The 27,532-nt window shown below is 32.1% G+C and overlaps 1 protein-coding gene across 3 annotated transcripts in view; it reads left to right on the forward strand.

The window, feature by feature from the left end:
* PKHD1L1 (PKHD1 like 1) overlaps positions 1–27,532 on the forward strand; it is a 159,377-nt gene that overhangs the window by 128,633 nt on the left and 3,212 nt on the right. The window contains exons 62-76 of one of the 3 annotated variants that reach the window (XM_023496455.2): positions 87–208; positions 2,412–2,502; positions 4,179–4,327; positions 4,415–4,537; positions 4,783–4,894; positions 4,976–5,092; positions 6,164–6,329; positions 9,817–10,049; positions 10,206–10,373; positions 13,892–14,049; positions 18,138–18,273; positions 20,848–21,192; positions 23,905–24,056; positions 24,446–24,592; positions 24,674–24,827. In XM_023496455.2, coding sequence (XP_023352223.2) covers positions 87–208; positions 2,412–2,502; positions 4,179–4,327; positions 4,415–4,537; positions 4,783–4,894; positions 4,976–5,092; positions 6,164–6,329; positions 9,817–10,049; positions 10,206–10,373; positions 13,892–14,049; positions 18,138–18,273; positions 20,848–21,192; positions 23,905–24,056; positions 24,446–24,592; positions 24,674–24,827 — 2,373 coding nt within the window. Of the gene's footprint in view, positions 1–86; positions 209–2,411; positions 2,503–4,178; positions 4,328–4,414; positions 4,538–4,782; positions 4,895–4,975; positions 5,093–6,163; positions 6,330–9,816; positions 10,050–10,205; positions 10,374–13,891; positions 14,050–18,137; positions 18,274–20,847; positions 21,193–23,904; positions 24,057–24,445; positions 24,593–24,673; positions 24,828–27,532 lie in introns of those variants that run through there. The other 2 variants (XM_031947124.1, XM_031947125.1) reach the window with 2 other exon arrangements.

Genomic DNA, 27,532 nt, shown 5'->3' on the forward strand with positions numbered 1-27,532 from the left:
ATAAAGTACTAGAGACTCCACGTTGGCAAAATAACTTTATTGGGAGCTTTATTTCTCCACATTTTATATTTTCTTTTAATTTGCAGGCTTAAAGATATGGGGAAATGGTAACCATGTACGAAGAAATTTGGTTGCTTTTTCAGTTTGGCCAGGAACATACCAAAACAGAAAAGAATTAACTTCAACACTGTGGCATGCAGCAATTGAGGTACTAAGAAGGAATTTATCATTTTATAAAGTTAGAAGGGACCTTACAGTAATGAATTAGGAGCAAGAAACAAAATATGTCAGAGAAGTTGTTTATATGACTCTATGTAGGTTCCTCAAACACCAGGCATTAGGGTAGCTGACTGTATATCCCATCTCTGCAAAATGTACCATCATCATTCTATGTGAGGGCCACTGTGCTTCATCCTGAATAGAAAGAAAAGAAGGTTCCTTAGAGGTTATCCAATTAAACTCTTTATATAATGCATGAAATCTATCGAGTATTTTCACTGGCAGAAAATTTGCCCCATAAGGCAACCAGTTCAATATTCTCAGAAAAATCTATCTTTCTTAGGTGGTAATTGATGCAGTGCTAAGATAAGTCAAATTAAAATATATTCCTCTTACAGACAGAAAAATCATGGCATAGTATGCTGAGTTCTGAACTTGCAGTCAGAATAGAACTGAATTCAAAGCCCTCATCTGACATTTTTGAACTATGTGATTATGTGGGAAATTGTTTATAGGACTACATAAATGAGAATGATGATGAGTAGGAGGAGGAGGAGGAGGAACTTGAGAAGGAGCAGCAAAAGGAGGAATCTGAGTAGGAGCAGAAGGAAAAGGACCTTAAGGAGGGGAAAGAGGATAGCATTACAATTCCTCAGACTCCTTTTTCTTAATATTAATTCATGCATTTTTTTTCATTTTATCACTTCTCTCTCTAAAATTTTTTCATTGCTTTCAAATTCTAAAATGTAGGTTATGATTCCAGATCTAGTGCTAAATTGGTGAAGTCGTAAACCTCTCTGACCTCTCAAATTTTTCTCAGCTGCAAAATGAGAGTACCTAAATCTCTTAAGATCACTTTTGAGGGATCATTTCTCCTGTATACCTTGAAGTTTGTGGAATGTGTCCTCAAAAGTCTTAGACTAGAAGTGGGATGGAATTAATTGAAAGGAAATACAGAATGGAGAGGAACAGGGTTTGGAGGAAGGACCCTAACAACTTCTTCCTCTTTATATTTTATTTACCTATTCTGCCATTCCTCTGTGATAGAGGAAGCGATAGTAGATGGTGATAAAGATAAAGATAAAGAGTGGATAGAGAAAGAAAAGTTGGACAAAGATACATAGGGGAAGAGGAAGGGAGGAAAAGAGAAACAGAGAGAGAATGAGGCAGAGACAGAAAAGAGATAGCTATTAAATTAGAAATAGCTAAATTCAAGTCCTGCCTCTGATATACTGACTGTGTCATCCTAAACAAGTCACTTAACTCTCATTGTTGTAGGCAATTCTCTAACATTCTAAATTGCAAAGACAATGGTCCTCATTTTACTCTCATAGTAAGTAGAGTTTCCTTTTCTGAGAGTTAACTTGTATAAATGAAATCATAGGTCCAGTGCCTATCTCTATCTTACAGTTAAGAAAGTAAACAGAAAAGATGGCTTCATTGACTTAAGAAGTTCATAGAATCCATTAAAGGGGGAAGAAGAAAGTACAAGTTTTATATTTGCTCAGTTATTAAAAGTATTATATTTAGTTTTTTTCCTGAAACTCTTGTTTTTGAAATAATATGATTTAATATCTCTTGGTCTTTCTTAGTATATTTTTCCTTTGATGCTACATTGATCATTTGATCATTTCCTCATGTTTCAGAAGTGACAGGGGTTATGTTTTTATTTTATCCTCTTCTTTTACTTGGTTTCTGAAAATACCTGTTATGTTCAACAGGAACACTAGCTTTTTGTTCTAATGTATTTGATATAAAAGAATTTCTAATTTCTGTACTGAGGCTTAACAATCCATTATAATTATGTCCATATTCTTATTTAGTAAATAAGTCAATTGTATAACAAAATAGAAGTTCAAATGAGTAAGAGAAATATTCAGCAATATAACACTACTTTCAATAGAGTAGAATTGAACATAAGACCTGTTAATCATGGAATCTATCAAAAAGAGTTTAGTTACTAGAATATCAAGTCTTTTATAAGGTAATTTCAATCTATGAGGCAGTCCTAGGAACCTCAAGAATGGCATTATGCCTGAACTCCAGTGTAATTTGATAGCATAACTTAAGCTCAAAGTGGATAAGCAATTAATTTTACTTATTTTATCTCTTATAATGAAGCCAAAGATGATATTTCTTATAATGTACACATGGTGACCTAACCCAAATTATTTCCTCTATTTTTGTATTAGATTAATATGGATATCAATACAGTCTTACAGGATAATGTTGTTGCAGGATTTGAAAGAATTGGTTATCATATTAATGGTGAATCATGTTCGGGTAAGTTATTTGATGTATAGCATATCTATAGCATAGATCATCTGTCATTTGATTAAAGAAAACTTTTATTAGTTTAATTCAGTAAGTGACATAACTTCTTCTTATTGCAACACTGAGCAAGCTGAATGAGTGAAATTATTCCAGGATAATATGGAATCCCAAAGAAATTGAATACTTTAAAAGAGAGAGACAGAGGGGAGGGGGGGTGGAGAGAGAGTGTGTGTGTGTGTATTCCAGACACCTCATACAATCAATATCCCTGACCTATATGCATAAAATACCATTGTCTACTTGGACCAATGATGATTTCACTTTCTTAATTTGGAAAATAGAAAGACAGATAGATAATGTTCACTAGTTCTGTGTTCCAGAGATTCTTATAAGAGTCAAGTCAAAGGCAACAGAACTAAGCATTGGGAAAAAATAATATTAATTCCAAAGTTGTACTACTCTTTTAAAAAATAGTTTCTTTCTATAGGAGTATACCAGTGATATGAACCTACATTTCTCTAGATGATTCTTAAGTTTTCTCAAAAGATAATTATTTTTATATTATCTTTTAGAGCATATTCTTGAAAAAAGTAAACTTTTTTGACATTAGAAAGAACTGATGTTGAGATATACTCTAATTAAAATTTTAAATTATCTTAATACTTAACTAATAAAGTTAATATTTTGACTTAATATTTTAAAATTTTAATTTTTCTACAACTTTTTAAAAGGATTTTTGCTTTCCCAAATTATGACTCTTAAACATAAGTGTCTGCTTAAATATATTGTTTCAAAGTTGTGATTGATCATCATAAAGAACTCTTTTTACTGAAACTCTTCTGTAACTCAGTTGTGATTGATCATCATAAAGAACTCTTTTTACTGAAATTCTTCTGTAACTCAGAAGACTTAGGACAAAAATTATTGGGTATCAGATTCAGGACTTGAACTCTGACCTTCCTGAATTCAGATCAAATCTTCTATGTACTGTGCCATGTTTTCTCTCATGTAATGCATAATAGTATTAATAGTATTAAGACACTGGGATTACCACAAGCAACAATTCCCTTTTATCTATCTCATACTTCACTTAAAGAATTTTCTATGTCAAAACTTATTGATTATTATAGGAAACTCCTAAGTGAGGAAGCTCCCTTTATCCACACAGGTCAATACTTGCTCTCCAATTAATAAACTTAGGAAGCTGACTAAAATTCTAGAGATTAAGTGACTTGTTCAGAATTGCACAGCCAGAATGTGTTAGAGGTGAAACTTGAACTTGGATTTTTCTGACTCTATTCACCACACCACACTACCTCTTTTCTTGTTTATATCTCTTTATGTGAAGGGTCAAGAACTCTTCATTATAGAAGGATCAAGAACCAATCTTCTACACTTTTTACAAAGAAAATATTTCAGAGATTTTTACTTTAATCATGTGATATAAACGTTATTTTAAATTGATTTTTAAAGTAAAAGGAGAGTAAGATATCCATAAAAAAATCAGACATCATCTCAAATAATAATAATATGATCTGCAAATGATAGATATAATATTATTTTGTCATCACATAAAAATCAAAGCAGATGTCAATTTTTAAAGTTTTGTTAAACTAAAAAGTGAGCTTAATAAAAACAGAAATCATGCCTTGCTCATTTAATAATTGTTTTGCATTTTTTTCTAGATCAAACTAATTCTGCAGAAAAATGGCATAACAATGAAGCTCATGGAGGTTTATATGGTGTTTATATGAACCAAGATGGCTTTCCTGGGTGCTCCCATATTCAGGGATTTACAGTTTGGAAATGCTGGGATTATGGCATCTATTTCCAGGTAAATATACTTTATTCCTAATGATTTGTTGATTTTTATTATTTGTTGCCCTTAAAACTATGATAACCAAAAAAAAATGTTTTGCAGACCACAGAGAGTGTGCAAGTCTCTAATGTAACCTTGGTTGACAATGGGATGGGAATTCTTCCCATTGTATATCTGCCAGCTGCAACATCTCACAAAATATCCAGCAAAACAGTACTAATTAAGGTAATAAATGAAAACTCTTTCACAAAGTACAATTAACAAAAAAAAAAGATAATAATCTGGATGCTCCCCAAAAAAGAGATTCCAAGAATAATGATTTTTTTTGAGGATTCAATATTTTAGCTTCTAATCTACCTTTAAACTTCTTAATTATAATTTATTTCAGACAAATTCAGTATCACTGTTATTGTTATTAGTCTTAGGAATATTTCATATTATCACAGATATGATAAATGACTGTTTTCTAGAATTTATTAATTGTAGGAAGCAGCCCCCAATTTAACTGTTCTGATGTCCTCACCAATGATGATCCCAATATTGAACTTACTGCTGCCCATAGGAGTGCCAGACCTCCCTCAGGTAAAGTATTTTGCAAAATTGAGATTTGCTTGTACAGATAAATATTTAGCTAAATTTCATATTTTCCCCTTTTGGGACAAGGTGGAAGAAGTGGAATCTGCTGGCCCACCTTTGCCTCTGCACACAACATGGCACCAAGGAAACCTCATGCAGGGCTTATGAGTTACAATGCTATTAATGGATTGTTGGAAGTTTCTGGTAGGTTTAAATTTTTTTATTAGTAAATTGATAGTTTGAAAATAAAAGAGGAAATTTATTTTTGTAATTTATAGTTACATCTAAAAATAAAAAACTTAAAATTAATATTTATATGAATCATTGAAATAAGAAAAATTAAGTCAAAGATCTGTTATGTAAATTTCAAAACCAATGCCCTAATATATTACCTAGAGAAGGGAAAAAGCGACAATTACTTGACTGTTAAAAAAGGAAATGAAAATGATTATGATCATAACAGCAGCTCATACAGACAATTATAGATTAAGTTGGTTTTCCTGTCTAACTCATTAGGCATACAATGAAAGATCTTGTTCACTTCAATCCAATCTTCTATAGTAAATTTCTTTAGGATTTCATTTAGTGAGTTACTTCTACAAAGGAGATAAGAAAAATTTGGCCTCAAATTCCCTTAACTACTTTTTTTCACTTCATTTTACTCTTGTTGACATAAGGTTACTGTTTCAGAATTGTCTCAGAATTTTTTTGATCGCAAAGAACCAATTTAAAATATAACAAGGAGTTTGAAAAGAACAGTTTCATATTGATTTTAATGAAATTCCTTATCTGTAAAATGAGGGGGTTATGCCAGGTGGTCTCCAAGGTTCCCTCCAGCTTTAAATCCTACAACAAATTTATTCCAGAAAATTAAAGGAAATATATTGGCAAAAAATGTGTTTGCAAAACCAAGCCATATTTCATTAAGAAGCACAGATAACTACTCTTCTTTTAAAATTCAGAGCTGCAAAAGACAGAATGTGATAAGGATGGCGGTACCTTATTAAAACTTATTCTCCAGTTGGACTTCCTGTTTTTGAATAAAAAGAAATAGCAAAAACTTGCAAAATGAACATACCTGAGTATATGTATGTCTGTGTTGCTGATTCTTTTTGAGTTTGTATTTCTGAATACAGACAAACAAGAAATTCCCTTTGTATAAAGTGATATTGGTAGATAAGTGTGAGATTAGAATGTCATACAAAATGTTTTTTATTTCATTATTGTTTTTAAATAACAAGTGTGACAGGTGATTTTATGTTGTTTTTGTTTTAGATTCCACATTTGTTGGATTTAAAAGTGTTTGTTCAGATGAAACTGCTGTTATGTTCATGACAAACCCTTTAAATGAAGATTTACAACATCCAATCCATGTGAAAAACATACAGACAGTTAACACAACTGAACAGTCAAAAATATTTATACATAGACCTGATTTAAGGTAATACTCATTTGCACTAGTTTACTGAAGTCAAACTTCTATTATTTCTATCCTGGTGTTCATTTTCCTATATACCTAAAGGATATATTACATATATAAGTTAGGATACCAAAACTATAACTAAGTGGTGTAAACTCAAAAATGTTACCCATCTGAAAACCACTAAGATTCCATGTAACACTAATATAATGTGCAGGATTAAGTTTGGGAATGCATTTATTATTAAGCAGAATGCTTCAAGCTTATAGTTTGTTAAGCACCATCTTTTAAGTGTTAAAAACAGGCTTGGCTTAAGAATATGTGGCTATATAACTCCAGTCACAGATACTGTGAGGTAAAAAGTACCTATACAATATCTATTCTCATTTGTTTGTGTCTATCTTGGAGAAATGAAATACATAAGGAAAGAAAGTCCCTTTCTTAAGTGCCATAGTCTTTTCCCTCTGTATACTTTCTCCTGGTAACATCATTAGTTCCCATGAGTTTAATTATCATCCCCATATGTAATGACTCCCAGATTTATATATTTGACCAGTCTCTGCCCTGGGCTTCGATTGCCCATTATTAACTCCCAATTCAAATTGGAATTCTGAAAGCATCTCAAACTCAACATATCAAGAACAGAACTTATTTTCATTCCCCACCAAACAATCCAACCATTCCTCCAAATTCCCCCACTTCTGGCTAAGGTACCACCATACTTCCATTCATTTGATTCATAACTTCAGCATTATCCTTTATTTATATGTATCTAAACAAATGCAAAATCTGTCATTTTTCTCATTTGTCATCTTTCACATGCAATCCTTCTCTCGATTCATACAGCTCTCACAGGTCCTAATCACTTTGTCTAAATTATTATAAATAGCCTCTTGACCAGTTTCCCTACCTCAAGTCTTTCCTCACTCTAGTCCATCCCATACTACTCCCAAAGTGATTTTTTTAAATGTAGATTTAAGCATGGTATGTATCCTTCTATTCAATCAACTTCAATGTCTTCTTCTTGCTTGTATAGTTAAATTTAAATTCCTTTGTTAAGCTTCTAAAATTCTTTATAAACTAGTGTAAATTTATCTTTTCAACCTTACTGAACATTACTTCCACTTCTATACTCTGGCATCTCCTAAAATGATCTTCTATCTGTCTTTCGCATAAAATATTCCATCTCCCATCTCTGTGCTATTGTACCAACTATACCATACTAAGAACCGTTCTTTCTTTCTTCAAGACATGGCTCAAGCACCACCTTCTGCCTGAAGCCCCCAGATGCTAGTACCCTTTTTCTCTGATTACCATGTATTTAACTACTTTGTATTTATTTATATTCTATGTGTATTTCTTCTGCATGTATCTATTTATACTTATTGTATAAAGGTATATTTACATATATACGTATATATGTATTTGTGTTTGTAGGTCTATACCCTTATTGTCTCCCCTAGAGAATATAAACTTTTTACAAGTAATGATTATTTCCTTCATTCTATGTGTATCTCCAGAATGCAGCATCACGCTGACACAGAGCAAATATTTAATAAATACTTGCTAATTCATTGACATAGGAAGAATTAAACTGGTTATGTAAACTTCCTTACATGCTGCTATAATACTGTTCCTAGAATTACTCAAATATTTATTACTTATTATGGCTATTTACCTTTCCTTCCTCACCAATTTTTTTGTCAGTAAAAACAATGTGCTTGGAATTCTCATTTGTCTCTCATTACAAATAAGAAGATGTAATAACAGAATAATGAAAATTGTTATCTTCACAAAGAACAATGGGTTTTAAAAAGGCATATTTGAAGTTACTGGCTTCTTAGAAGAATCTATAATGGCTAGCTGTGAAGAGCTATAAAAGGCTTGTTATTTTGTTAAAGATTCTATCCTATATATTTGATTCTGTGGTGTTTCAGAGCTGAATAAAAGACCTTAACAGTAGAATAGATCAGACTATGCCAGGTAAATGCATTATGCCATTCACGTTATCCTTTACAAATTTCTGGTTTAGGGAAATCTAAGCTTCCTGCCATATCACAAAATTGTAATCTTCATTAAGAACTAGGTTTTTTTTTTCCCCTGAGTAATGTAACTATCAATTACTATTCTTATGACTGAATGAAATGAAAGTGCCTTTAATGTGCTTGACCCAATAAAAAATACACAATATAAAAAGCCCATAACCTGGAGACTTATTAGCCTTACTTTACTTTAAAGTCACTTTAAAAATTCCTACAGATTTCTGATTTCACCGGATTGGATACTCCTCCCGTGGCAAATCACAACTCATCTACGCCTTCTCTTTACCAGCTACTCTTGCTCATGTCTTTCTGTAAATCTTCCTTTAAAGGATTTAACTAAAATGCTGAAAGTTCTTTTTTTTATTCTTTTAATATTTTGTTGTTATCAGCACAAGTAGTTTACATCTGTATTATTCCTTACTCTTGCTTCATGAAAAGTAAGCTTCCTTTTTCTAGTCATATATCTCATGGTAGACCTCTGTATTTTTGTGTATGTATGTGTGTGTTTGTGTGTGTGTGTGTGTGTGTGTGTGTGCATCATCATCACATCAGCTATCAGCATGTTACAGCCTGCTTAGACTCATATATTTTTCCATTTTGTTTAGGTCCCTTCAATTCTAATCCTTTATGTATTGTTCTTTTATTATTGTTGAGTTACATAATTCTCAAATTTAAAGCAGAAGTTAATATCTACATGATAGGAAAAAGGTCAAATATTAATTTAGTCTTCATGTTTGCAGCAAAATCTTTAATTCATAGGTCATATGACCTTTTAAAAACTCTATTGTACACATGTGAGAGATTGGGAATAAAAAACAGGGATAGAGTCAATATGAATATGAAGATCTCTTGTACTTTTGATATCATGGGCTTTTTATGGCACCCCAGAAGAGTCAGAGGGTCCCTCAGGAGTCCTCAGATCACATCTTGAGAACTGCTGCATTAAAGCTATGGTTACTATTTTCTATCAGTTCTGTTTCAGTCTTCTAGATCCTAATTTAAAAAAAAAAAAGCTACCTATGGAAGAGGTATTCTAATATCCTATCAGTTAGTTAACAGCATTTATGAAATGCTTACTATATGCCAGGCAGTGTGCTAAGCATGGAGAATACAAAAAAAGGCAATTCTGTTATATTTTGCATGTAATACTACTTACAAGCTTGGTAAATAAGTACATAGAATGTTGAAAACAATCTACAAACATTAAATAAATATTAAGGTTTCCACAATGATATTTAGCATGTCAGAATCATTTTTATTATGCTTCACAGTCTTTCTTATTGAAATTTAAAGACATTTTCAACAATTGACTAAAAATAAGCTGATGAAATACAGACTTCAACAAAATGTTAGTTAAAATATGCTGTTTAGTTATAATGAAAGTTGGAAAATATTCAATGGTATTTTGATTAATAAATGAATATTGATGTTACTAAATAATGATTAATTTTGCCTATTTTACCTAGTAAAGTGAATCCATCAGATTGTGTAGACATGGTCTGTGATGCCAAAAAGAAAGCTTTTCTTAAAGATATTGATGGTTCTTTCCTGGGGAGACCTGGCTCAGTGATACCCCACGCTGAATATGAATGGAATGGAAATAATCAACTTGGAGTGGGAGACTATAGAATTCCTAAAGTGATGCTCACTTACTTGAATGGCAGCAAAATACCTATTTCAGAGAAAGCACCATATAAAGGTTTGAGGAGATTTTCTTGTTTTTAAAGCAATGGAACAAATGTAGCCAAGAACTGGAGATAGACTTTTATTAATAAAGTTTATATGCTTGTTATAGTAAAAAGGAACTCATGTATCTGAAGAGATTTGTTTTCATTGTCTATGCACCTGATTCTAGGAATCGTTAGAGATTCTACCTGTAAATATATATCTGAATGGCAGAGCTATCAGTGTTTTGGGATGGAATATGCCATGATGGTTATTGAAAGCCTGGATTCTGACACAGAAATACGAAGACTTTCTCCAGTGGCTGTATTTGCTGATGGTTACGTTGATCTTATTAATGGCAAGTATTAAATCAAAATGGACTACATTAATATGAGACATTTAACAAATACCTGCCAAATTTTTAACTATGCTCTAATTATTTACTGCACATTCTTAACCCAAAATCTTTTTCTTCCATGTTTTCTATTTGCAAGTTTAAAAAAAAAACACACAACAAACATATTCAGGAAGAAAACTTGGCTTCTTTGATCTCCACACATATTAGTAAAGCAACTATTTCAAATTGGCTACTTTAAAGCAAAAAATACATGTAATCATGCTTTTCCTATTTGTATTAGAAAAAAACTGACTAAAAATAAATGAGAAAATATTCCTGACTCTTTAAATACTATCATTTGCCTTATATGAATTAAGAGACAGATGACATCTGATAAAGGACATTTAGAAAACCCCAAGGGAGGTATCTACAATCCAGAAATTTTTTTGTTTTGGGAGAAAGTTTTAAGATACATCTTGGAAATTAAAGTATATGAGTCTTACAAACTGCCTAAAGATATGGAACTAATGGCTTACATCCACTAAGACTGTTCTCAGCTGGTCCTGCTATAGCTGGACCCTGATAACTCAGGTTCATTTAATGCAATTTGAATCATAAAATATTTATAGAGTGCCTATTTTATACAAGAGACGATGCTAGGCATAAGTGCTATGATCCATTTGCCACCCAAACTTCTACCTCTCTCAAGCTCCATGGATTTGGATCCACTTAGGTAGTAGCCTAGTATACAATATAGAAAAATGTGGAATTCATTGTCTCAAACTTATCTTTAATAATAATATAATAAAATAATCATTTATATAGTTCTTCAAGATTTGTAAAGAGCTTTATATGTTTTATTGTTTATATGTTTAAAGATATGTTTATATCTTTTGATTCTCACAACAACCTGTTAGATTATATTCTTATTTCCATTTTATAGACAAATAAACTGAAGCAGAGAGGTGAAATGACATGCCCAGGTCACAAAACTAGTCAGAAAAGCAGGATTTAAACTCAGGTCTTCCTGACTCTAAAACCAGTTCTCTATCCACTACAACACCTATATAAAAATCAGATTTCACGTGTTTTGTAGTATGATTTTTTTAGTATTTCTCTTTCTAACCCACAACTATATGCATTGTAGTTTTGTTCAATCCTACCTCTTCTCCCCCACCCCAAAACACACCAAGCACACAGGAGGGATGTTATCAAAATAGAATATGTTTCTATATGTTGATAAATAAAAAGTTCACTTGAGAAAATGCATTACTTTTGCATTCTAAATTTAGATTGATTTATAATTCTGACTGAAGTTCAGTTCTGAATATTGATATTTCTTCATGACAGCAGGAAATTCCATCAAAGCATATGAATAAATATATCAAGATCCATTATTCAGTATTTCAGTCAGTGTTTTATACATTTATTATCCCAGACACTTCAAAATTGAAATAATGGGAAAATATTTTTCTATGAAAGTTGGACTATAATATATATAGCACACCTACAAATGAAAAAAGGCCTGAGTCTAAATGAAAATGCATCCATTGTTCTCTGAAAGACTTTCTAGAGAGTGAGGAGCAGGAGCTGCTCATTTGTATGTTCTTGCTAAATGGACAGAATTTCCTTGAGGCCAATTGGTTGCTGAAGCTTATTTCATTTGCTTCCAATTTCTGTAGCTGATATTCAGGAAAAAGACAACAGGTTTCAACAAAGATTCCATTTTTTAAAATGAGGTAAAAAATATGAGACCATTCTTGAGATGTGATCATGAGGTTCCCAAATATCCCATCTTCTAAATATTTGTAGGCATCTTCTATAAAAAGACAGTAGGGCTTAATGCCTGTCAAATGCAACCTGAGTTTTAATTGATCCTAAAACATTCACAAGCATTATGTCTACAATCAAGTTACTGAACCACTCAAAGTCTATTTCTCATTTGTATTAATAACCCAACAAGAGAGAATACATAAAAATTGCTCGTGTCACAGAATAAGATCAAAAAATTAATTCCATAATAAGACTAAATTAAGAGTTTATTCAAGTTACTTCAAAATTCAAAGTAACTCAAATTATATAAAAGTAAGTAAATGAATATCTAAGAAGGTTAGAAATTATGGCAAAGGGTATAAGATTAATGTGAAATTGAGTGAGGGCATGTCAATCTTATAAAACATATAATAGGAGTTTCCATTGAAAAATATAACAGTGCTGTCTACTCCACTTTTGTTCATCACAAGTTCAATAACATATAGGAAAATTTACTTTAAACTAATCATACTTAGACTCCTTTAGGTAGGGATACTTCACTTAACCTTGAATTAGTAAATTTTCTTCTCATCTACTGACATGTAATAGCAATCCTTTGCTGAACACAAAAATTGCTTGTTACAGCATCTAACAGAGTTTAACAGGAAAAATTGAAAGTTAGTTTTAAGCTAGACAGGTAAATTCTAAGCTCCATTATATGGAGCTTAGAGCCTGAACAATGTATTAAGCAGCCACTATGAATCAAGTATTTTGTTAGGGATTGAGGGCACAAAGACAAAGGTGAAATTTTTCTGGTTATATCCTCTAGGAACTTATATACTATAGGAATAAACCACATGTAGTCATATAACTACACATAAAATGCAAATAAAATAAATAAATGATAATTTTGAAGAGGAGGCTAAAATACTTGTGGGTATCAGGAAAGGCTTTATGTAGGAGATAATACTTGAAATGAGCTTTGAAGAAAACTGGGGATTCTAAAAAAAGCAGAGGGAAGGGGCAAGTCTATTCAAAGGCATGAAGATCAGAAATGGAATGTGATATGTGAGAAACAGAAAAAAGGCCAGTTTGGTAATACTATAAATAGATTAAAAGGATATTGACATAAGAAGTCTGGATACATAGTTTGGAGCCAGGTTGGAAAGGGATTTAAATGACAAACAGACATTTCTGTTTAATCCAGATGTAAGAGGAAATTATTGGAATTTATTGAACAGGAGAGTGACATGGTCAGAACTGTGTTTTGATAGCTTTGTGGAAAATGAATTGGAAAAGGGATGGACCTTTAGTAGGGACCAATCAAGAGCCTTTTGCACTATTACTGGCAAGAAGAGAGCCTGAATTTGAAAGGTTATAGTGTAGATAGAGAAAGGGATAGATGTGAGATACGATGTGCAGGTAGAATCAACAAAACCTGCAACCAATTGAAGATGTGGATATGGGAAAATGAGGAGTTGAAAAGGACTTTGAGATTTCTATTCTTTTGACTAGACAGACAGATGATAATGATCTGAAGAAGGGTGGCACTTTGAGTTAAGGATAATAAGTTCCATTGTTAAGTATCTCACACTGATAATTTTATACAAATGATGAGATTCATTATAGCTATTTTCTTTTTTAGGTTAATTACTAAACGAGCTTTTTGGAAGTTTTATTTCAAACAAGGATTTAATTGCATAATTCAGGCAAATTATTCTACATTTTCTTACATTTATAATCTATTTTTAAGATTGGAGAAAGGTGACCTTTTCCTTGTTTTTTAGGGCCACAAGATCATGGTTGGTGTGCTGGGTACACATGTCAGAAGAGGTTGTCACTATTTCATAGCATTGTTGCCCTAAACAAATCTTATGAAATTTATTTTACTGGCACCAGTCCTCAGAATCTTCGATTAATGTTGCTTAATGTTGAACAAAACAAGGTAAGGCAGAATATTATTAAACCTTTCCTAAATATGGCTACAAAATTTTTCCCAGCTATTTTTCACTCTAGAGCTACTTATTTTTACTACAGTTGTGGATACATTTATGAATAGACATTGATGAGCTAAATTAGCAAGTCAAGAGAAGCAAAAAAAGTGACAAAATGTGCTGAAGAGGACATCAGCATCACTTGTCTCAATTATTGACTTAATAACTATTGAACTAACTGTTCCCTTTAGCCAATGGATGCTTCACCTCTTGGGTGTATATTCAATTCTGGTTGACTGACTTTTAAATCATTGATTCCTCTTAAATCTGCATCCAAGGAGAAGATTTCTCATCATCATACAGCACCACTTCTGCTTTATTATGGCCAGAAAGAGCACCACACTAAAATTAGATAGATTATGTCAATGCATGCTAGAAGCTGCTCTTCTCCCCCATTGAGTGTATTACTGGGAGATATTAATCATCCTCCTTATTAGAACCTTGCTATAAATGAAGCTAGAAAGTAAAAAAGAAATGATAGCTATTCTATTTAGAAAGTAAATGAAGCAAAAAAGGAATGATAAGTACACTAAATGAAAAAAAAGCAAGTCTACACAGATGTAAATCTCATAATAACTAACAACATGAAATTATTCATATATTACATAAATAAAACTAAAGATTTATTGAGAAATTAATTATATTAGCAGAAACAATAGAACCAACAACAAAATAAACATTAACAGAACTAGAATAAAATGATATATAGATATGAAATAGTATTGTCAGAGATAATCTAAGAATTATTGAACCAGCCCAAAAATTAATAAATTTGGAATCTGACCACAATATTTCAAGAAATCATGTCCCCAGGTCTCATTGATTTATTAATTAATATTATTTATTAAGGGAAAGATTACAAATGGACAGATTCCACAGTATACTAACAGAGATAAATCCCAGATTCACTTCACATTAACATTGTTTCAAACTCTAAAATTACAATTACAGAAACTTATTGTAAGCAACTAAGAAGAAAAATATCATATATCAAAAAATGTCAGTGTTAATGACAGTTTTCATGTAACTAAGAACAGAGACACCTAGATGATACTGTGGGTAGAGCTCAGGACTTAGAATGAGGAAACCTTTAGTTCAAAACTAGCCTCAGATACTTAATAGTTGTCTGACCCTCGTCAAATCAGTTAACCTGTCTGCCTCAGTTTTTTCATTTATACAAAGGAGATGATATTAGCACCTACCTTCTAGGGTTGTAGTGGTAATAAGATGAGATAATTTTTGTAAAGCAATTTATAAGATGAGAATTTTTATAAAGCAATTAGGATAATACCCAGAATCTAATAAGTATTCAATAAATACTTTTTTTAAAAATTTAAGTAGAATGAGCAGGAATATAATATATAGGCTCATACACTGAAACAAATTTATGATCTCATTGATAAGAATGTTCCTCCTATTTATATAGATCACAATCCAATGATGTTTGCCCATCCTATGTCTCCCCTATCCTCTTTCTACTATAAGATAACCACAAAATCTTACTCAACATGCTTAGGCATTTTTTTTCAATTTCTCCTGACATACTACGGATACCAATAGGGCATATGTTATTATCTCACTCTGACCAAAAGATGAACCCATCATTTTTTTCTATCATACATTTCCTTAATGTCATTCTTTATTCTGATTCTCCTTCATAGTTCCTTATTTGTCATGGAGCTTGATCATACCCATTTTAAGCTTATCAATAGTTTAATGGGTACTACTCCATTTTTTTAATCTTCAGAAATTATGTTGTTCCATGAATTAAAATCACATAGCAACAAATATTATATGTAAAAGATGTATCTTTATCTGTGAGAAGTTTGGAATTAAAGGAGAAAATTTTGCAGTTTCTCAAAGATGATCATATCGACTTTCTTACTGTTTAATCCTGGACCAAACCCGTTACCCATGATTGTCACAAAGAAATCATCACTAAGTGCCTAGCATACTGATCATCAGCTTCTCCACATTTTGCTAGACTTATTGTAATGTAGATTTAGTCTATTGGAGGGACTATACAGATCTTTCCGGTATGATTGTAATGGCCAAAAGCTTACAATCTACTGGTATAGCCTTTGAAAATGTAGGGTCACATTCACCATGATAAGACAACAATGCAGAAATTTGTGGAAGAGAGGCCAATGTAATTAATATTATTGCAAAAAATCCAATAAAATGGGAAGAAAAGAATAATACAGTGTTTAAGAAATCGATTCATTGTATTCAAATAGGAATTTACCAGATATGAAAGCATTGTTAATTTTAGAAAAAAAAACAATATTAGATAAACATTGATAAGAAAATCCATAAAATAGTTTTAAAAAACCACCTTGTTAATAATTGAAGAAAAATATTTTGATGAAAAAGAAAATATAGTTATTTTAGACACATTAAAATAATTTTTTAAGTCTGATAATAATTACTTGAAAATAGATTTGTTTGTTAGAAATAACTTAAAAGACATCATCAAAGCTATGTAGAAATAACAAAGGGAATGGGCTAGTCATGGATCAAGAATTTGTTCTTGTTCAATTCCAACTCTTCATGACCTTATCTGGAGTTTTCTTGGTAGGGAGAGATTTGCCATTTCCTTCTCCAGATCATTTTACAGATGAGGAAACTGAGGCAGACTTAAGTGACTTTCCCAGGGTCACACACCTAGTAAGTGTCAAAGTGTCATCTTCCTTCCATACTTCTTTCTTCAGAAATGTAGCTGAGTATAAAAAGCTAATATTTCCATAGCATTTTCGAATTTACAAAGAACTTTTTGTTACAACTCAGTACTATGAGTTGTACAAATATTATTATTGCCATTTTACAGGTGAGGAAACTGAAGTCCAAAAAAATTATTCTACTTTCCCAAGGTCATTCTGTTAGCAAGTAATAGAAACTGCAACAGAAACCAAATCTTACCTCCATACCACTGTTCTTAATACTACAATGTGCTACATCATGAGATATTTTCTAAAGAATTGAATCAAAATTAATTGAAATAGTAGTATCTATTTTAAAATATCCCTTGACTGTATGGTCTATTAGGGTATATTTATTATTTCTAGATTATGACATACCTTCCAACATTTCTGATAATACTGTAAGAGCTATAAATCCTTAAATGACCTTGCTTTTTGGAAGCTTGGTACAATTTTTAGTAAATATAATAAATTAGGTCAAACTTGGTAAGACTAGCCTCATTTTTCATTGAAAAAAAGTGAGGTAGAAACAGTTGACACAGTACATAAAGTGTTAGAGCTAGAGTTGAGCTATTCTGGTACATTCATGCTATGCCAATGTTTACTGTTCGCCATTAGTAAACATCTAGTTTCTTTCCTATTTCTTACTACCACACACACAAAAATACTGTGGATATATGGGGCCTTTTTGTCTTTGACTATATGGCTCAGGGGAAAATCTCAGAGTCAATATGTATAGACATTTTAGTCATTTTCTAAAGAATGATTCAAAATTAGAAAGCAGTTTAATTTAGAGTTACATCTTATTTTATGATATTAAGAGAATCTCAGTAACATAATGATACAAAAATAAAATTGAAGAGACAGAACATATTTTTTCTCAGGTCAACTGACTTTCAATACATATTCTGTCAAATTTTTTATAACTTAACTTCATTTTAATTATACAATGTTATACATGTGCTCATTTTATAGAACTAAATATTTTAAAAACATTAAGTCCATTCTAAGTACTTTGTGAGACCCTGTATTAGGTAGGTAATTATACAACAACAACAAAAATCATTTGGCTTCTAGGAATTTGTTTATTTTTTATTTATTTATTTTTTTACTTTTTGCTGAGGTAATCAGGGTTAAGTGACTTGCCCAGGGGTCACACAGCCAGGAAGTATTAAGTGTTTAAGGTCAAATTTAAACTCAGGTCTTCCTGACTTCAGAGCTAATGCTCTATCCACTACACCAACTAGTTGCCCCAGATTCTAGGAATTTATAGCTTTACTTTATATTCTATGTTTTAAAGGAATCAAAGGTTATATATTCATATCATTTATTCTTAACAGGCTGTTCGAGTAGCAATTTTTTTTTCCACTCTTCAGCGTCTGGATGTCTATGTGAACAATTCATTGGTTTGTCCTAAAAATACAGTATGGAATCATCAACAGAAGGACTGTGAATTTAACATTCACCTACCAACAAGTAATCCCTCTGAAATTACAGTATCAAAAATACATTTTTATAAAATGGTAGTATTGTCACTAATTTTGTATTCAGAATACTAGTGGGGCCTTAGAAACCAAAGAGGTCAGTAGTCAGAGTATAGACTTCCCTAATACAGGATCATCCTAAGAGAAAAAGTAGTAAGTCATAGCAAATTGGCCATGAATGTGACTGTCCTACTCTGATCCTCCCTATCCCCAAGATATGCAAATGTGAGTATAGACCAGAATATATCAGCCCAAAGAGAGGCAAGGAGATTATGGCTGCCCTGACAAATATTGTGCCCATAGAAGCACTGATCACATAGGTAAGAACGCATGCCTATAGTACATGTACCCTTTTTTAAAAAAATTGGCATGTTATTTGCCCTTCACATACCCTATGGCATCATTTCCATTCTTCACAGTCTTTTAAAGATTTCTAAAAGTAGCTCAAAAGTAATAACTTTCATTACCCTGAATCCCCCTTCATCATAGAATTTGTGATAGAAAAGAAGAGTGACATGAACTGGGAGGGAGAATTTCCATGAAAAGATCATGGAATTTGGAGTCAGAGAACCTAACTGAATTTTGGCTCTGCTGCTTACAATGCTTTCACTATTGTAATCTTGAGCAAGTCACTGGGCCTCAGCTTCCTTATATATAAAATAAAAGAAGTATAATAGGTTGTCTGAGGTTCTTTCTAACTCTAACGCTATTGTTTTATGATCATTTGTTCCCCAAATGCCATTTTTTTTTCTTATTCAGAAATGACTTCTTTCTTGTTACTCAGAACCAGGTACAAAGTTGGAGTTTCCTTTCTTAAGAAAATATTTCTTGTCTTTTCTCCCCCAATTTATAACATAGCACCTGACACATGGTATGCACTTAATAAATGTTTGTTAATCAGCTGATCAATTGGTTTCTTCCTTCATTTTTCAAAAATGAAATTATCCATTCCAATTAATGATAAATAATCATTAACTAGCTGCAAAGGTCAATATAAGTACTCCACAATCATTCTGAGGGAGTAATGTAAGAAATCCACTCACAAATAACCCTGTTACAAAGTAGTTGGAGAGTGATCACGGAATCTAAGAATATCAGATTCAGAAGAGAATTCAGAAGTCATCTAGTCTAACTCATGCTAGATCAAGAATCTCTCCTATAAGCCAATTGATGATGATACAATCTTCTTGAAAATTTCTAGTTGGGAACAAATAAATTAGTACCTCTCAAGGCCAATTTTTTTGGATAGACCCAATTGCTATTAGTTATTTTTTCTTTCACCAATCCAAAATTTATCTTGGTAGTTTTCAAAATGTTTTTAGTTCTTCCTTCTGGAGCTGAATCTTCATTGTGAAGGTGAATTTTTTTTTAACCTAAGAAGGGACCATCTAATGAAATCATTTTATTTTACAAATCAGGAAGTGAGGCCCAGAAATGTCAGTTAATTTACCAAGGGGGTCAAGTAGATACTAACTTGCAGAGCCAATATTTGTACTAAAGTCCTGTGACCCCAAATCTGGGTCCCACTGGACCATGATGGTTATTTGATTTTAAAGAGTACCATCAAGTGTTTGATTTTCCTAAATTTAAAATTTCCTTTTTAGTAGGGATGCCTTATCCTGACAGCTTCACATTATATTAGTCTTATAAAGTTTACCTTTTTAAAAATATGTGTGTATATATACACATATATAAACATATGTATATGCATTTATATATAAATACATATATATATATATGTATGTATGTATTTGTTACATTGCAATGAACCAACCACAAATTCTTGGACACTATTGAAATAGTAAAAAATTTCATTTGAATTCTGTCACATTTGAAGATATCAGTCCTAGGAGAAAAATGTGTTCATTTGGAATTCATCGATGATTTTATAAGATGAAAAGTAAATTGGTGTTATTGCAATAAGGAACTTTTGAAACTTTTAATATACATTTATTGTGTGCTTTTGTTTTTAATGAAAACAGCAAGCCTTGCAGCAGAGGTGTCCTTTTGGTAAGAGATATAACAGAATGAAAGTCAAGTTGATTTTTGTGGCACATGTTGTTTAATTTTTATCTTTGTATCTACAGTGCCTAACCAATGCCTGACACATAGTAGGTACTCAATAGATTTTTAGTGAATTAAGTTGAATTTGTAATTGATCTTTGAAATATTTAACATTTAAATAGAACAACACAGACAAATGCTTTTTTTTTATATTCTTCATTTACCATTCTGGGTATTGGAGATAAAAATACATAAGTACATTTGGGTAGATTATTTATATAACAAATAGGGTGAATTTATAATAGGTATAATAATGATTTATAAGTTTAATGCTAGTATTTTTATTGTGATTATTAACAATATGTTGCTAAAGTAATGTATTTTTTATTTTCCACATCAGTAGTATGAGTATTGTATCTTTAACATAAGGAACAAAGTGATAAAATCTAAGAAGAAAATTTTCTGAATTCTCTAAATTCAAAGTACTAAATGCTGCATGATAAATGGAATAAGTAAGATAAAACATTTTTAATTTCATTATTCTGACTGTTTTCCTAAACAGGAGGATACCTTCCTAGTCCGAATTCAGCTGTCTCAGGTGAAAACTATTTTGACAGAACCTACCAGATGCTTTATCTTTTAGTTAAAGGATCTACTCCTGTTGAAGTCCATACCACTGCAGTCCTATTCATTTCCTTTAAATTACCAGCAATGACAGAAGATCATTTTTATAGTTCTCGTAATCTGGTTAGAAATCTTGCCTCATTCCTGAAAATACCAGCTAACAAAATTCGCATCACCAAAATAATTAGAGAAAATGGCCGAAGGAAGAAGAGAATGGCAGTGATCAACATTGAACTAGAAATTGGAGAACCACCCACCCAAATACTAAGCAATCATACTACAGGTTTGTATAATAGAAGGACAGATATGATAAAATATATATTTTGTTACATGTTATATAAAGTAATTATGTGATAAAGGGATATTAATTCATAGTTCAGTCTAAAACATACTGATTCCAGAACCCTAGGGTAAACGAGAGTGCATAAAGTCTAGTGCAGAATATTGTGGGAGAAAGACCACTGATTTTATTATTTGAAAAGCTAAAGTAAGATCTTTACTTTGTCATATTGGATAATTCAACTAACCTTGCTTGGCTTTAGTTTTTTCATCTATCAAATGAAAAGGCTGGATTTTATAACTGCTAGGATATGTCACTGCCTTAGTGTATTCTGTGATCCAAATTTGCTGGATACAATATCTAAATGCACCATATGACAATTTGAGAGTGTCACCTCTGCTCCTGCAATTATCAGACAATTATTTCAAGACCTTTGTATTCTGCTTTGGTTTTATAGCAACAGAGCCAGCTCTATGAGGTCAAGACATGCTCATTTTGTTGATTCCTTGCTGTTGTAAGAGGGCTTTGAGGATACTAAATTTTTTCTCTTTGCCTCAATTTGCTCATCTGTATGGAATACATATAAAAGAAAGTGAGCCTTCCTTGAAGGTAATACTATATACAGTGATGATCCCAGAAACCATTTGTGGCTGCCCATCAGAAGTAGCAGCTGCAAGTATATGTGATAGGGAAAGATAATAGAATAAGATTTCTTTTCTCCCTTTTCGTTTTTCTTCTTTCACTTAGCACTTTTATGCCTTCATGTTTTAGAGAGCCTATAGTTATACAATGATTGTCATAATAAACAATAGGAATTTTTAGAATTTTATATTAAGTGACAGTCTCTAACATCTGGAAAATTACAATGTAAGGTAAACATCCTTGGTATAGATAGTACCAAAGAAATACAACAATAAACTACACTTATAAAAGTGATTTTGTTGAAACACACAGATTGATTCATTAACATTTTATTTCTAGAATTATGCCTTATTATCAATTGAGTCATTTATAAACTTATTTTGTTTTACTGTGTGAATTTTTAGATCTGTTCTCATCCTTGAAAGATGGATGGGATTTTACAAATAGAAAATAGGGAAATTATTTCAATGGAGTAAAAAAAAAATGGACAAAGGAAAACACAAGACATTCAGGGGCCAATAAATAGACCAGTTTGACTAGAGCAGAAGCATGACTAGGCGGGGAGACATAAGGTAGAGAGCAATCAGGCTCAGGAGGGTTTTATTTTGGTTGGCAATAGGCAGCTACTTGGAATTTTTTCAGGCAGAAAAGGAATATGAATCAAGGAATGTTGTAACCAGCTTTCCTTGACCATAGTGAGCTTGGTGGAGGTGAAGTGTGGTAATGGAAATGAGAAAAACTAAAAGACTATTTGAACCTTTAAAACATGAAGTATTAAAATTCAAATATTTACTAGGACATGATCTTGAACAAGTCATTAAATTTGTATGCCTAAATTTCCTCTACTGAAAAATGGGAATAATAGTACTGCCTACCTCCCAGGATTCTATTGCGAATCAAATGAAATATTTGAAAAGTGCTTTAACACAATGTAGATGTTAAATATATACTTTTTCTTCTCTTCCCCTCCCCTTCTTTTTATTTTCCTTACATCTTAGCTGAGGAAATAAGGTTTTGACACTAGCAATAAAAATGGAAAGTAAGAGATAGATAATTCATTGTATAGAAAGAATAAATATTATTTGATGACTAATTTGCTTATGGAAATCAATGACTAAAGAAAAATTATTGATGTCACCAATAATTTGGACTTCAGTGACTTGAACAGATATAGAAAAGTGAGGAAAAAAACTGCCTTGGAGAGTGGTTGGATTCAATTTGGTTCTAGACCTATTGAGCTTAAAATAATGGTAGGACATTCAGGTGAAACTATTATATATATATATATATATATATATTAGCTTGAGGAATCATCAATATAGAGATGAGAGTTCAGCCTATAAGAGAAAATGAAATAGATTTTTGAGATGGTATAGAAAGGCATTTAAAACATATCATTATAAATAACTAGTTCTCTAGATAAGCAACAAAATATGCAAGACTGCTCATTTTGTCTAAAGACAGATATATCTCCTGAAAGCTAATAAAACTACTAATGTTTTACTATTGTGTTGTCTTCCCCTTTAGAATGTAAGCTACTTGAAGGCAGAGACTGCCTGTCTTTTTCATTTTTTGTATGCACCTGGCATTTAGCATACAATGGCTGGTAAATAAGAAACAATAAATGCTTGTTCCCTCCCTTCCCCCTTCTTCCCTTCCTTCATACTAATAGGCTAATAAAACTCCAGGGGGCAGATAAAATTTTGGTACTACCTTTACAGATTTTTAAAAATGTTATAGATGGTGAGTTTTTTTATTACAAGAAGTTTCACAGTTAACAAATCTTAAACAAATTACTTAAATGCTATCTTCATGAATTCTCTTTTGATGTCACCCCTTCTCTGTCTCCTTCATTTAGAAATAACTTGGCTATCCTTAGACTTACTTAGCAATATGTATCTTGCATATATTTATTATGGTCAATTTTATACTGAAGTTATTCATGTATTCCACTGAACTAGTACTTCAATGCCTCCTTTTGATGAGGAAATGTAAAAAATCTCACCCACACTAATCATTCTCTCCTTTTAAATAAAAAATTCACAATATATTATAAAAAACTATTTCCAATAGGTCAGATGCAATTATCTGAACTCCAAGAAATTTCCAGTTGTCTTGGACAAGCCATAATCTTAGGAAAAATCAATAGTGTCCTTGGATTTAATATCTCTTCGATGTCTATTTCTAATCCTCTCCCTAACCCAAATGACTCTGGTTGGATTCATGTAAGTAACACCACTTTAACTATATTAATGGTCTCTTCCACTCTTTTGGACTTTACTATTTCTATGGGCTCATAATCATTTTTATTATCACCTGTACTTTGTGAATTTATTGCCAATATTATTAACAGAATCAAAGGAAGTTTTTTGAATAAAGATAATCTTTTTACTAAAATATGTATTGATTAAAATTATTTTAAATAACAAAGGTTATAATGAATTGTCTTCTTACTTTTTCATATTTGTAAAAATTATGATCAAAATAATGCCACCATATTGAGCATATATTTTTATTAACAATCTATGAATATACTGTTACTAGGGAAGATTAATTTACTGCTACGTGTTATGAATACACTTAAAATGCAATTATTGTTCATATCTATTTTCAGGTGACTGCACAGCCTGTGGAAAGGTCTGCATTTCCAATCAATCACCTGGCCTTAGTGTCTTCCCTTTCTGTGATTACTCAGCCAGTAGCAGGACTACCAGGACATCTATTTTCCCAGCAACCTTCAATTAAAGCAATAGATTCTGATGTAAGTGCTATCTCAAAGCTATGTTATAGCAATCAGTCATAAGTCATATGTAGATATTGTTGAATTTTTTCCTGTCTTTAGGGTAACTGTGTATCTGTTGGAATTACTTCATTGACCCTCAAGGCCATTCTCAAAGATGCCAGCAATAATCAAGTCAGTGGCCTTAGTGGAAATACAACAGTTCCTTTTAGCAGCTGTTGGGCCAACTACACAGACCTGACTCTTATTAAAACAGGTAAGTGTAATGTTTTGGATCTATAAAGATAGATACAAAAATGACATGGATACTTTTGTTTTGATGAATTATACAGCAATTTGAACCACAACTTCTAGAAACCTGAACATGTAACTCCTGGTCTCAAATTACAGTTCCTATAGTCCCAAGTAATGCTGATACTTCTAGCTAACAACCTTCATAAAAAATACGATGTTAACAAAACAAAGTTTAAACATTTCCTTTCACTAACAAAATTATATTAATACCAAAAAAGTTCACATCTATTAAGTAATTTCCTTTTTTAAAAGGTTAAGGCTTTTTACAGCAATTTAACCCATTCTTAAGACTAAGAACTATTCTTCTACAGACTGAAACATATTATTTTTCATATTCTTTCCTTTTTTTCTTTATGTTGGTTTGTTTTCTTTCATAAAATGACTAATATGGAAATAAATTTTACATGTTTATACATATATAATCTATGTCAAATTGCTTACCATCTCAGGGAAGAAGGCATAGAATTTAAAATTTAAAACTTTTAAAAAATATTTAAAATTATTTTACATGTAATTGGGGGAAAATAAAATAGTATTAAAAATAGAAAAGATTTTGTTTCCTTTAATGGATCTTTATCCAAGTCATGTCTCCTTGCTGTCCTGGTCTGCTTTCTGATCTTTACTCAGTGAGAGCTCCTGTTACACTGTGGCCATAAGTACTAGTGCTGCTCCTCCTCTGACTGGTTCCTGCTTCATTAAATTAACCAAAGACTAATACTCTCCTCTGCTTTGAAACTATGATCCACAAAAGCATATGGGCAACAGAGTTGCCAAACAGCTTCCAGTTCTGCACCTGGTGTGAGCGGAGGATTCTTTCTGACCAGTTATCCAATTGTCTTACCATTTCTGGATGAAAGTTTCAGAAGCTCCTGCTGCTCCTCTTAAAGCTGCCTCCAAAGCCCACTGCTGGTGCTAAAGCTATGTGCATTCCTGGGAGTCCCCCACCCTACGTCATAGATTCTTCTGATGACCTCCTACGTTGTCTCAGGGTAGAAAAATGTCTCACTCTGACCTTTTGTTGATTCTGTCACTCCAAAATTTGATTTGAGGTGTTATTTTAGAGTACTTTAGAGTAGAATGTTGAGAGAAGGAAGGAGCAATGAAGACAAATCTATCAACATTTTTACGTCACATTTTCCACAGTAATGTTGGCAGAACTTCCACATTTGGATGTTACCACCTTAGTTTTCTTTTCTTTCTTTTTTTTTTTTTAATTTAATAGCCTTTTATTTACAGGTTATATGCATGGGTAACTTTACAGCATTAACAATTGCCAAACCTCTTTTTCCAATTTTTCACCTCTTACCCCCCCTCTCCCCTAGATGGCAGGATGACCAGTAGATGTTAAATATATTAAAATATAAATTAGATACACAATAAGTATACATGACCAAACCGTTATTTTGCTGTACAAAAAGAATCAGACTCTGAAATATTGTACAATTAACTTGTGAAGGAAATCAAAAATGCAGGTGGGCATAAATATAGGGATTGGGAATTCAATGTAATGGTTTTTAGTCATCACCCAGAGTTCTTTCTCTGGGCGTAGCTGGTTCAGTTCATTACTGCTCCATTGGAAATGATTTGGTTGATCTCGTTGCTGAGGATGGCCAGGTCCATCAGGACTGGTCATCATATAGTATTGTTGTTCAAGTATATAATGATCTCCTGGTCCTGCTCATTTCACTCAGCATCAGTTCGTGTAAGTCTCTCCAGGCCTTTCTGAAATCATCCTGTTGGTCATTTCTTACAGAACAATAATATTCCATAATATTCATATACCACAATTTATTCAGTCATTTTCCAAGTGATGGGCATCCACTCAGTTTCCAGTTTCTAGCCACTACAAAAAGGGCTGCCACAAACATTCGTGCACATACAGGTCCCTTTTCCTTCTTTATGATCTCTTTGGGATATAAGCCCAGTAGTAACACTGCTGGATCAAAGGGTATGCACACCACCTTAGTTTTCAATATATTATGTGAGGAAGAATGGCCATAGTACTTAAGAAAGTGATATTTTGAAGACTGCTTAGAACTGAGTAAACATGAATAAAGTCTTTACCAGAGGCTACAGATTTAAAGGCATATACAGATCAATTTTCAACATATATCAAAGAATGGGAAGAGGAAAATGTTAATCCTACAATAGTAAATCTTAGAGGAATATTTATCTCAATAACATGGTATACTAGAAAGAGTGTTCGACTTGCTGGTCAGAAAACCTGAGTTTGAATCCTAACACTTCCAGTTATTAGGTGTTATATAACCTTAAGCAAGAGGCCTCTCTAAATTTGCTTCCTCCTCTCTAAAATAAAAGGACTGGACTAGATGATTAGTAATATTCTATCCAGTTTGATAGTCAAGAGTCAATAAGTTTATTAAGTGAATTCTATATGCTGGGCACTACTAAGTATTGGGGATATAAAAAAATTAAAGCCAGTCTCTGCTCCAAAGGCACTAATAATTTAATGAGGGAGACAACAAGCAAAGCTATATGCACATATAAGTTAGATATATGGTAAATAGTAAATAAATAAAAGGAGAAAAGTATTAGAATTAAGAGGGATTGGGAAAGGTTTTTGTAGAACACGAGATTTTAGTTGAGACTTAAAGAAAGTCAGGAAAATCAACAGGCAGGGACAAAGTAGGAGAGCATTCCATAGCC

Source organism: Sarcophilus harrisii, chromosome 1, assembly GCF_902635505.1.
Source record: "Sarcophilus harrisii chromosome 1, mSarHar1.11, whole genome shotgun sequence".
In the NCBI taxonomy this organism is placed as follows: Eukaryota; Metazoa; Chordata; class Mammalia; order Dasyuromorphia; family Dasyuridae; genus Sarcophilus; species Sarcophilus harrisii.